Source organism: Rhinatrema bivittatum, chromosome 3 (assembly GCF_901001135.1).
Source record: "Rhinatrema bivittatum chromosome 3, aRhiBiv1.1, whole genome shotgun sequence".
Taxonomy (NCBI): domain Eukaryota; kingdom Metazoa; phylum Chordata; class Amphibia; order Gymnophiona; family Rhinatrematidae; genus Rhinatrema; species Rhinatrema bivittatum.
The window spans coordinates 11,717,791-11,730,547 of NC_042617.1; the positions used below are offsets into that span (position 1 = coordinate 11,717,791).

The 12,757-nt window shown below is 50.5% G+C and overlaps 1 protein-coding gene across 5 annotated transcripts in view; it reads right to left on the reverse strand.

Moving 5' to 3' along the window:
- The window catches only part of MDGA1 (MAM domain containing glycosylphosphatidylinositol anchor 1), a 506,987-nt gene that overhangs the window by 479,126 nt on the left and 15,104 nt on the right, over window positions 1-12,757 (reverse strand). For 4 of the 5 annotated variants that reach the window (XM_029592906.1, XM_029592909.1, XM_029592910.1 and 1 more), the window contains exon 2: window positions 5,889-6,063. In XM_029592906.1, coding sequence (XP_029448766.1) covers window positions 5,889-5,970 — 82 coding nt within the window. In that variant the 5' untranslated portion in view covers window positions 5,971-6,063. Of the gene's footprint in view, window positions 1-5,888; window positions 6,064-12,757 lie in introns of those variants that run through there. The other variant, XM_029592908.1, reaches the window with a different exon arrangement.

The following is a 12,757-nucleotide window of genomic DNA, read 5'->3' on the forward strand; positions in this document are numbered from 1 at the left end:
AAGCTGAGGCTACCCCTAGGATCACACTGTATTCATATTCTATCATCCACAAGAGCTGAGCCCACTCCTGGGATCCCACCATACTCACATCCTACCATCAAGAAAAGCTGAGGCTACCCCTAGGATCACACTGTATTCATATCCTATCAACCACAAGAGCTGAGGCCACCACTAGGATCCCACCATACTCACATCCTACCATCCAGAAAAGCTGAGGCTACCCCTAGGATCCCACTGTATTCATATCCTATCATCCACAAGAGCTGAGCCCACTCCTGGGATCCCACCATACTCACATCCTACCATCCAGAAAAGCTGAGGCTACCCCTAGGATCCCACCATATTCACATCCTATCATCCACAAGAGCTGAGGCCACTCCTGGGATCCCACCATACTCACATCCTACCATCCAGAAAAGCTGAGGCTACCCCTAGGATTACACTGTATTCATATCCTATCATCCACAAGAGCTGAGCCCAGTCCTGGGATCCCACCATACTCACATCCTACCATCCAGAAAAGCTGAGGCTACCCGTAGGATCACACTGTATTCACATCCTATCATCCACAAGAGCTGAGCCCACTCCTGGGATCCCACCATACTCACATCCTACCATCCAGAAAAGCTGAGGCTACCCCTAGGATCACACTGTATTCATATTCTATCATCCACAAGAGCTGAGGCCACTCCTGGGATCCCACCATATTCACATCCTACCATCCAGAAATGTTAAGGCCACCCCTAGGATCCCACTGTATTCACATCCTATCATCCACAAGAGCTGAGGCCACTCCTGGGATCCCACCATATTCACATCCTACCATCCAGAAATGTTAAGGCCACCCCTAGGATCCCACTGTATTCACATCCTATCATCCACAAGAGCTGAGCCCACTCCTGGGATCCCACCATACTCACATCCTACCATCCAGAAAAGCTGAGGCTACCCCTAGGATCACACTGTATTCATATTCTATCATCCACAAGAGCTGAGCCCACTCCTGGGATCCCACCATACTCACATCCTACCATCCAGAAAAGCTGAGGCTACCCCTAGGATCACACTGTATTCATATTCTATCATCCACAAGAGCTGAGCCCACTCCTGGGATCCCACCATACTCACATCCTACCATCAAGAAAAGCTGAGGCTACCCCTAGGATCTCACTGTATTCATATCCTATCAACCACAAGAGCTGAGGCCACCACTAGGATCCCACCATACTCACATCCTACCATCCAGAAAAGCTGAGGCTACCCCTAGGATCCCACTGTATTCATATCCTATCATCCACAAGAGCTGAGCCCACTCCTGGGATCCCACCATACTCACATCCTACCATCCAGAAAAGCTGAGGCTACCCCTAGGATCCCACCATATTCACATCCTATCATCCACAAGAGCTGAGGCCACTCCTGGGATCCCACCATACTCACATCCTACCATCCAGAAAAGCTGAGGCTACCCCTAGGATTACACTGTATTCATATCCTATCATCCACAAGAGCTGAGCCCAGTCCTGGGATCCCACCATACTCACATCCTACCATCCAGAAAAGCTGAGGCTACCCGTAGGATCACACTGTATTCACATCCTATCATCCACAAGAGCTGAGCCCACTCCTGGGATCCCACCATACTCACATCCTACCATCCAGAAAAGCTGAGGCTACCCCTAGGATCACACTGTATTCATATCCTATCAACCACAAGAGCTGAGGCCACCACTAGGATCCCACCATATTCACATCCTACCATCCAGAAAAGCTGAGGCTACCCCTAGGATCCCACTGTATTCATATCCTATCATCCACAAGAGCTGAGCCCACTCCTGGGATCCCACCATACTCACATCCTACCATCCAGAAAAGCTGAGGCTACCCCTAGGATCACACTGTATTCATATCCTATCAACCACAAGAGCTGAGGCCACCACTAGGATCCCACCATACTCACATCCTACCATCCAGAAAAGCTGAGGCTACCCCTAGGATCCCACTGTATTCATATCCTATCATCCACAAGAGCTGAGCCCACTCCTGGGATCCCACCATATTCACATCCTACCATCCAGAAAAGCTGAGGCTACCCCTAGGATCCCACCATATTCACATCCTATCATCCACAAGAGCTGAGGCCACTCCTGGGATCCCACCATACTCACATCCTACCATCCAGAAAAGCTGAGGCTACCCCTAGGATCACACTGTATTCATATTCTATCATCCACAAGAGCTGAGGTCACTCCTGGGATCCCACCATATTCACATCCTACCATCCAGAAATGTTAAGGCCACCCCTAGGATCCCACTGTATTCACATCCTATCATCCACAAGAGCTGAGGCCACTCCTGGGATCCCACCATATTCACATCCTACCATCCAGAAATGTTAAGGCCACCCCTAGGATCCCACTGTATTCACATCCTATCATCCACAAGAGCTGAGCCCACTCCTGGGATCCCACCATACTCACATCCTACCATCCAGAAAAGCTGAGGCTACCCCTAGGATCACACTGTATTCATATTCTATCATCCACAAGAGCTGAGGCCACTCCTGGGATCCCACCATATTCACATCCTACCATCCAGAAATGTTAAGGCCACCCCTAGGATCCCACTGTATTCACATCCTATCATCCACAAGAGCTGAGGCCACTCCTGGGATCCCACCATATTCACATCCTACCATCCAGAAATGTTAAGGCCACCCCTAGGATCCCACTGTATTCACATCCTATCATCCACAAGAGCTGAGCCCACTCCTGGGATCCCACCATACTCACATCCTACCATCCAGAAAAGCTGAGGCTACCCCTAGGATGAAGAGCTGAGCCCACTCCTGGGATCCCCCATACTCACATCCTATCATCCAGAAGAGCTGAGCCCACTCCTGGGATCCCACCATACTCACATCCTATCATCCAGAAGAGCTGAGCCCACTCCTGGGATCCCACCATACTCACATCCTATCATCCAGAAGAGCTGAGCCCACTCCTGGGATCCCACCATACTCACATCCTATCATCCAGAAGAGCTGAGCCCACTCCTGGGATCCCACCATATGTACATCCTACCATCCAGAAATGTTAATGCCACCCCTAGGATCCCACTGTATTCACAACCTATTATGCACTAGAGCTGAGGCCACTCCTGGGATCCCACCATATTCACATCCTACCATCCAGAAATGTTAAGGCCACCCCTAGGATCCCACTGTATTCACATCCTATCATCCACAAGAGCTGAGGCCACTCCTGGGATCCCACCATATTCACATCCTACCATCCAGAGAAATGTTAAGGCCACCCCTAGGATCCCACTGTATTCACATCCTATCATCCACAAGAGCTGAGCCCACTCCTGGGATCCCACCATACTCACATGCTACCATCCAGAAAAGCTGAGGCTACCCCTAGGATCACACTGTATTCATATCCTATCATCCACAAGAGCTGAGGCCACTCCTGGGATCCCACCATATTCACATCCTACCATCCAGAAATGTTAAGGCCACCCCTAGGATCCCACTGTATTCACATCCTATCATCCACAAGAGCTGAGGCCACTCCTGGGATCCCACCATATTCACATCCTACCATCCAGAAATGTTAAGGCCACCCCTAGGATCCCACTGTATTCACATCCTATCATCCACAAGAGCTGAGCCCACTCCTGGGATCCCACCATACTCACATCCTACCATCCAGAAAAGCTGAGGCTACCCCTAGGATCACACTGTATTCATATCCTATCATCCACAAGAGCTGAGCCCACTCCTGGGATCCCACCATACTCACATCCTACCATCCAGAAAAGCTGAGGCTACCCCTAGGATCCCACTGTATTCATATCCTATCATCCACAAGAGCTGAGCCCACTCCTGGGATCCCACCATACTCACATCCTACCATCCAGAAAAGCTGAGGCTACCCCTAGGATCCCACCATATTCACATCCTATCATCCACAAGAGCTGAGGCCACCACTAGGATCCCACCATACTCACATCCTACCATCCAGAAAAGCTGAGGCTACCCCTAGGATCCCACTGTATTCATATCCTATCATCCACAAGAGCTGAGCCCACTCCTGGGATCCCACCATACTCACATCCTACCATCCAGAAAAGCTGAGGCTACCCCTAGGATCCCACCATATTCACATCCTATCATCCACAAGAGCTGAGGCCACTCCTGGGATCCCACCATACTCACATCCTACCATCCAGAAAAGCTGAGGCTACCCCTAGGATCACACTGTATTCATATCCTATCAACCACAAGAGCTGAGGCCACCACTAGGATCCCACCATACTCACATCCTACCATCCAGAAAAGCTGAGGCTACCCCTAGGATCACACTGTATTCATATCCTATCATCCACAAGAGCTGAGCCCACTCCTGGGATCCCACCATACTCACATCCTACCATCCAGAAAAGCTGAGGCTACCCCTAGGATCACACTGTATTCATATCCTATCAACCACAAGAGCTGAGGCCACCACTAGGATCCCACCATACTCACATCCTACCATCCAGAAAAGCTGAGGCTACCCCTAGGATCACACTGTATTCATATCCTATCATCCACAAGAGCTGAGCCCACTCCTGGGATCCCACCATACTCACATCCTACCATCCAGAAAAGCTGAGGCTACCCCTAGGATCACACTGTATTCATATCCTATCAACCACAAGAGCTGAGGCCACCACTAGGATCCCACCATACTCACATCCTACCATCCAGAAAAGCTGAGGCTACCCCTAGGATCCCACTGTATTCATATCCTATCATCCACAAGAGCTGAGCCCACTCCTGGGATCCCACCATACTCACATCCTACCATCCAGAAAAGCTGAGGCTACCCCTAGGATCCCACCATATTCACATCCTATCATCCACAAGAGCTGAGGCCACTCCTGGGATCCCACCATACTCACATCCTACCATCCAGAAAAGCTGAGGCTACCCCTAGGATCACACTGTATTCATATCCTATCATCCACAAGAGCTGAGCCCACTCCTGGGATCCCACCATACTCGCATCCTTCAAATCCAGACTAAATGAGGTCAGCCCTAGGATCCCACCAGGAAGCCACTCTAAGATCCCATCATCCCTACGTTATACCACCCAGACCAACTAACGCCACCACTAGGATCCCATGATAGTCACATCCTACCAACCAGACCAGCTAAGGCTATCCTTGGATCCCATCATATGTACATCCTAACATTCATCCCAGCTGCGGGAACCTATAGGATCCCATCATACTCACAAACTGCTATCCAGACAAGCTGAAGTCATGCTAGGGATCCTACCATCCTTACATCCTACAATCTGAGGCCACATGTAGGATCTCACTGTACATACATCCTACCAGCCAGACAACCTGACGTCATTCATGGGATCTTAGCAAACTTGCACCTTGCCATTCAGTTCAGCTGAGGCCACCTATGGGATCGCACATATCACATCCACCCATTTACAACAGCTGAGGCCATCCACGGAATCCCAGCAGATCACATCCTGCCATTCCCAACAGATTAATTCCCAACAGGGCTACATCTTACTTGCCTCCTATGTGTCTCGTTGAATCACTAAAAAGTGGCTTAGAATTCTGAAGAATCCACTACGGTGAAGTGAAGTGCTTCCTAAGTGCAAGTGTTTTGCTAACACTCCAGAGTCCTACAGATCATGGGAGGCCATGTTTTATTTTAACAAGAGGATGTCTGAAGGTGACACACATGTATGGGGTTGCGTCCCTTTGGCCCTGAAGGCAGGCAAAGCTAGGATAAGGTAGAGTCCTGGCTGTGTGAGAAGACAGACAGACAGACAGTAGAACTGTGGGAATACTTGGGCTGCCTCTAAACGACTTACACTGCACATCTACTCGAATGGACTTGATGGCAGGGACCCCAACCCCATTCTCGGCTTTACAATAGTAACGCCCCCCTTGCATCCGCTGAATGTTCTCAATCCGAAGGGTGTCATTGAAGATGGAGGTTTCCTGGAACTTGTCCGAGGCACTTCCGGCAGTCTTTGTCCATCTCACCTGCAGAAAAGGAAACCAGAGTAAACATTTGAATTTATATTCATCCAGGCACAGGGGGATAAAGTGACTCACCTCGAGTTTACACAGAATTAGAACTGAGGCACAGGGGGATAAAGTGACTCACCTCGAGTTTACACAGAATTAGAACTGAGGCACAGGGGGATAAAGTGACTCATCCCGGGTTTACACAGAATCAGAACTGAGGCACAGGGGGATAAAGTGACTCACCCCAAGGTCACACAGAATCAGAACTGAGGCACAGGGGGATAAAGTGACTCACCCCAAGGTCACACAGAATTAGAACTGAGGCACAGGGGGATAAAGTGACTCACCCCGAGGTCACACAGAATTAGAACTGAGGCACAGGGGGATAAAGTGACTCACCCCGAGGTCACACAGAATTAGAACTGAGGCACAGGGGGATAAAGTGACTCACCCCGAGGTCACACAGAATTAGAACTGAGGCACAGGGGGATAAAGTGACTCACCCCGAGGTCACACAGAATTAGAACTGAGGCACAGGGGGATAAAGTGACTCACCCCAAGGTCACACAGAATTAGAACTGAGGCACAGGGGGATAAAGTGACTCACCTCGAGTTTACACAGAATTAGAACTGAGGCACAGGGGGATAAAGTGACTCACCTCGAGTTTACACAGAATTAGAACTGAGGCACAGGGGGATAAAGTGACTCATCCCGGGTTTACACAGAATCAGAACTGAGGCACAGGGGGATAAAGTGACTCACCCCAAGGTCACACAGAATCAGAACTGAGGCACAGGGGGATAAAGTGACTCACCCTGAGGTCACACAGAATTAGAACTGAGGCACAGGGGGATAAAGTGACCCACCCCGAGGTCACACAGAATTAGAACTGAGGCACAGGGGGATAAAGTGACTCACCCCAAGGTCACACAGAATCAGAACTGAGGCACAGGGGGATAAAGTGACTCACCCTGAGGTCACACAGAATTAGAACTGAGGCACAGGGGGATAAAGTGACTCACCCCAAGGTTACACAGAATTAGAACTGAGGCACAGGGGGATAAAGTGACTCACCCCGAGGTCACACAGAATTAGAACTGAGGCACAGGGGGATAAAGTGACTCACCCCAAGGTCACACAGAATTAGAACTGAGGCACAGGGGGATAAAGTGACTCACCCCAAGGTTACACAGAATTAGAACTGAGGCACAGGGGGATAAAGTGACTCACCCCAAGGTCACACAGAATTAGAACTGAGGCACAGGGGGATAAAGTGACTCACCCCAAGGTCACACAGAATTAGAACTGAGGCACAGGGGGATAAAGTGACTCACCCCAAGGTCACACAGAATTAGAACTGAGGCACAGGGGGATAAAGTGACTCACCTCGAGTTTACACAGAATTAGAACTGAGGCATAGGGGGATAAAGTGACTCACCCCAAGGTTACACAGAATCAGAACTGAGGCACAGGGGGATAAAGTGACTCATCCCGGGTTTACACAGAATTAGAACTGAGGCACAGGGGGATAAAGTGACTCACCTCGAGTTTACACAGAATTAGAACTGAGGCACAGGGGGATAAAGTGACTCACCTCGAGTTTACACAGAATTAGAACTGAGGCACAGGGGGATAAAGTGACTCACCCTGAGGTCACACAGAATTAGAACTGAGGCACAGGGGGATAAAGTGACCCACCCCGAGGTCACACAGAATTAGAACTGAGGCACAGGGGGATAAAGTGACTCACCCCAAGGTCACACAGAATCAGAACTGAGGCACAGGGGGATAAAGTGACTCACCCCAAGGTCACACAGAATTAGAACTGAGGCACAGGGGGATAAAGTGACTCACCCCAAGGTCACACAGAATTAGAACTGAGGCACAGGGGGATAAAGTGACTCACCCCAAGGTCACACAGAATTAGAACTGAGGCACAGGGGGATAAAGTGACTCACCCCAAGGTCACACAGAATTAGAACTGAGGCACAGGGGGATAAAGTGACTCACCTCGAGTTTACACAGAATTAGAACTGAGGCACAGGGGGATAAAGTGACTCACCTTGAGTTTACACAGAATCAGAACTGAGGCACAGGGGGATAAAGTGACTCACCCCAAGGTCACACAGAATCAGAACTGAGGCACAGGGGGATAAAGTGACTCACCCCAAGGTCACACAGAATTAGAACTGAGGCACAGGGGGATAAAGTGACTCACCCCAAGGTTACACAGAATTAGAACTGAGGCACAGGGAGATAAAGTGACTCACCCCAAGGTCACACAGAATTAGAACTGAGGCACAGGGGGATAAAGTGACTCACCCCGAGGTCACACAGAATTAGAACTGAGGCACAGGGGGATAAAGTGACTCACCCCGAGGTTACACAGAATTAGAACTGAGGCACAGGGGGATAAAGTGACTCACCCCGAGGTCACACAGAATTAGAACTGAGGCACAGGGGATAAAGTGACTCACCCCGAGGTTACACAGAATTAGAACTGAGGCACAGGGGGATAAAGTGACTCACCCCGAGGTCACACAGAATTAGAACTGAGGCACAGGGGGATAAAGTGACTCACCCGAGGTCACACAGAATTAGAACTGAGGCACAGGGGGATAAAGTGACTCACCCCAAGGTCACACAGAATTAGAACTGAGGCACAGGGGGATAAAGTGACTCACCCCGAGGTCACACAGAATTAGAACTGAGGCACAGGGGGATAAAGTGACTCACCCCAGGTCACACAGAATTAGAACTGAGGCACAGGGGGATAAAGTGACTCACCCCAAGGTTACACAGAATTAGAACTGAGGCACAGGGGGATAAAGTGACTCACCCCAAGGTTTACACAGAATTAGAACTGAGGCACAGGGGGATAAAGTGACTCACCCCAAGGTCACACAGAATTAGAACTGAGGCACAGGGGGATAAAGTGACTCACCCCAAGGTCACACAGAATTAGAACTGAGGCACAGGGGGATAAAGTGACTCACCTCGAGGTTACACAGAATTAGAACTGAGGCACAGGGGGATAAAGTGACTCACCTCGAGGTTACACAGAATTAGAACTGAGGCACAGGGGGATAAAGTGACTCACCCCAAGGTCACACAGAATCAGAACTGAGGCACAGGGGGATAAAGTGACTCACCCCAAGGTCACACAGAATTAGAACTGAGGCACAGGGGGATAAAGTGACTCACCCCTGAGGTCACACAGAATTAGAACTGAGGCACAGGGGGATAAAGTGACTCACCCCGAGGTCACACAGAATTAGAACTGAGGCACAGGGGGATAAAGTGACTCACGCCGAGGTTACACAGAATTAGAACTGAGGCACAGGGGGATAAAGTGACTCACCCCAAGGTTACACAGAATTAGAACTCAGGCACAGGGGGATAAAGTGACTCACCCCAAGGTTACACAGAATTAGAACTGAGGCACAGGGGGATAAAGTGACTCACCCCGAGGTCACACAGAATTAGAACTGAGGCACAGGGGGATAAAGTGACTCACCCCAAGGTCACACAGAATTAGAACTGAGGCACAGGGGGATAAAGTGACTCACCCCAAGGTTACACAGAATTAGAACTGAGGCACAGGGGGATAAAGTGACTCACCCCGAGGTCACACAGAATTAGAACTGAGGCACAGGGGGATAAAGTGACTCACCCCGAGGTCACACAGAATTAGAACTGAGGCACAGGGGGATAAAGTGACTCACCTCAAGGTTACACAGAATTAGAACTGAGGCACAGGGGGATAAAGTGACTCACCCCAAGGTCACACAGAATTAGAACTGAGGCACAGGGGGATAAAGTGACTCACCCCAAGGTCACACAGAATTAGAACTGAGGCACAGGGGGATAAAGTGACTCACCCCAAGGTCACACAGAATTAGAACTGAGGCACAGGGGGATAAAGTGACTCACCCCAAGGTTACACAGAATTAGAACTCAGGCACAGGGGGATAAAGTGACTCACCCCGAGGTCACACAGAATTAGAACTCAGGCACAGGGGGATAAAGTGACTCACCCCGAGGTCACACAGAATTAGAACTCAGGCACAGGGGGATAAAGTGACTCACCCCGAGGTCACACAGAATTAGAACTGAGGCACAGGGGGATAAAGTGACTCACCCCAAGGTTACACAGAATTAGAACTGAGGCACAGGGGGATAAAGTGACTCACCCCGAGGTCACACAGAATTAGAACTGAGGCACAGGGGGATAAAGTGACTCACCCCGAGGTTCACACAGAATTAGAACTGAGGCACAGGGGGATAAAGTGACTCACCCCAAGGTTACACAGAATTAGAACTCAGGCACAGGGGGATAAAGTGACTCACCCCGAGGTCACACAGAATTAGAACTCAGGCACAGGGGGATAAAGTGACTCACCCCAAGGTTACACAGAATTAGAACTGAGGCACAGGGGGATAAAGTGATTCACCCCAAGGTCACACAGAATTAGAACTGAGGCACAGGGGGATAAAGTGACTCGCCCCAAGGTCACACAGAATTAGAACTGAGGCACAGGGGGATAAAGTGACTCATCCCGGGTTTACACAGAATTAGAACTCAGGCACAGGGGGATAAAGTGACTCATCCCGGGTTTACACAGAATTAGAACTGAGGCACAGGGGGATAAAGTGACTCACCCCAAGGTTACACAGAATTAGAACTGAGGCACAGGGGGATAAAGTGACTCATCCCGGGTTTACACAGAATTAGAACTCAGGCACAGCGGGATAAAGTGACTCACCCCAAGGTTACACAGAATTAGAACTGAGGCACAGGGGGATAAAGTGACTCACCCCGAGGTCACACAGAATTAGAACTGAGGCACAGGGGGATAAAGTGACTCACCCCGAGGTCACACAGAATTAGAACTGAGACACAGGGGGATAAAGTGACTCACCCCAAGGTTACACAGAATTAGAACTCAGGCACAGGGGGATAAAGTGACTCACCCCAAGGTTACACAGAATTAGAACTGAGGCACAGGGGGATAAAGTGACTCACCCCGAGGTCACACAGAATTAGAACTGAGGCACAGGGGGATAAAGTGACTCACCCCAAGGTTACACAGAATTAGAACTCAGGCACAGGGGGATAAAGTGACTCACCCCGAGGTCACACAGAATTAGAACTGAGGCACAGGGGGATAAAGTGACTCACCCCAAGGTCACACAGAATGGGGTAGATTTTAAAACAGCGCGCCTTCGCGTACTTTTGTAGGCGCATCAGGCGCAAACAAAAGTACACTGGATTTTAGTAGCTGTGCGTAGCCGCGCATATCCGCTAAAATCCTGGATCGGCGCGCGCAAGGCTGCCGATTTCGTGTAGCCGGCGCGTGCCGAGCCGCGCAGCCTACCTCCGAAATCGGAGCGGCCTCGGAGGGAATTCGCTTTCGCCCTCCCCTCACCTTCCCCTCCTTTCCTCTACCTAACGCACACCTCCCGGCCCTGTCTAAAACCCCCCCCTACCTTTGTCGGGGGATTTACGCCTCCCGGAGGTGGTTCCGGAGGGCGCGGCTACGCCCCCGGACCGCCCCGAAACGCCGCGTCCCGTCCCGAAAACGCCGCGCGGATCGGCCCCGCCCCCGACACGCCCCCTCGAAAAACTCCGGGACTTACGCGAGTCCCGGGGCTCTGCGCGCGCCGGCAGGCCTATGTAAATAGGCCTGCCGGCGAGCAGGGCTCTTAAAATCCGCCCCAATTAGAACTGAGGCACAGGGGGATAAAGTGACCCACCCCGAGGTCACACAGAATTAGAACTGAGGCACAGGGGGATAAAGTGACTCACCCCGAGGTCACACAGAATTAGAACTGAGGCACAGGGGGATAAAGTGACTCACCCCGAGGTCACACAGAATTAGAACTGAGGCACAGGGGGATAAAGTGACTCACCCCAAGGTCACACAGAATTAGAACTGAGGCACAGGGGGATAAAGTGACTCACCCCGAGGTCACACAGAATTAGAACTGAGGCACAGGGGGATAAAGTGACTCACCCCGAGGTCACACAGAATTAGAACTGAGGCACAGGGGGATAAAGTGACTCACCCCGAGGTCACACAGAATTAGAACTGAGGCACAGGGGGATAAAGTGACTCACCCCGAGGTCACACAGAATTAGAACTGAGGCACAGGGGGATAAAGTGACTCACCCCGAGGTCACACAGAATTAGAACTGAGGCACAGGGGGATAAAGTGACTCACCCCGAGGTCACACAGAATTAGAACTGAGGCACAGGGGGATAAAGTGACTCACCCCGAGGTCACACAGAATTAGAACTGAGGCACAGGGGGATAAAGTGACTCACCCCGAGGTTACACAGAATTAGAACTGAGGCACAGGGGGATAAAGTGACTCACCCCAAGGTTACACAGAATTAGAACTGAGGCACAGGGGGATAAAGTGACTCACCCCAAGGTCACACAGAATTAGAACTGAGGCACAGGGGGATAAAGTGACTCACCCCAAGGTTACACAGAATTAGAACTGAGGCACAGGGGGATAAAGTGACTCACCCCGAGGTTACACAGAATTAGAACTGAGGCACAGGGGGATAAAGTGACTCACCCCGAGGTCACACAGAATTAGAACTGAGGCACAGGGGGATAAAGTGACTCACCCCGAGGTCACACAGAATTAGAACTGAGGCACAGGGGGATAAAGTGACTCACCCCAAGGTTACACAG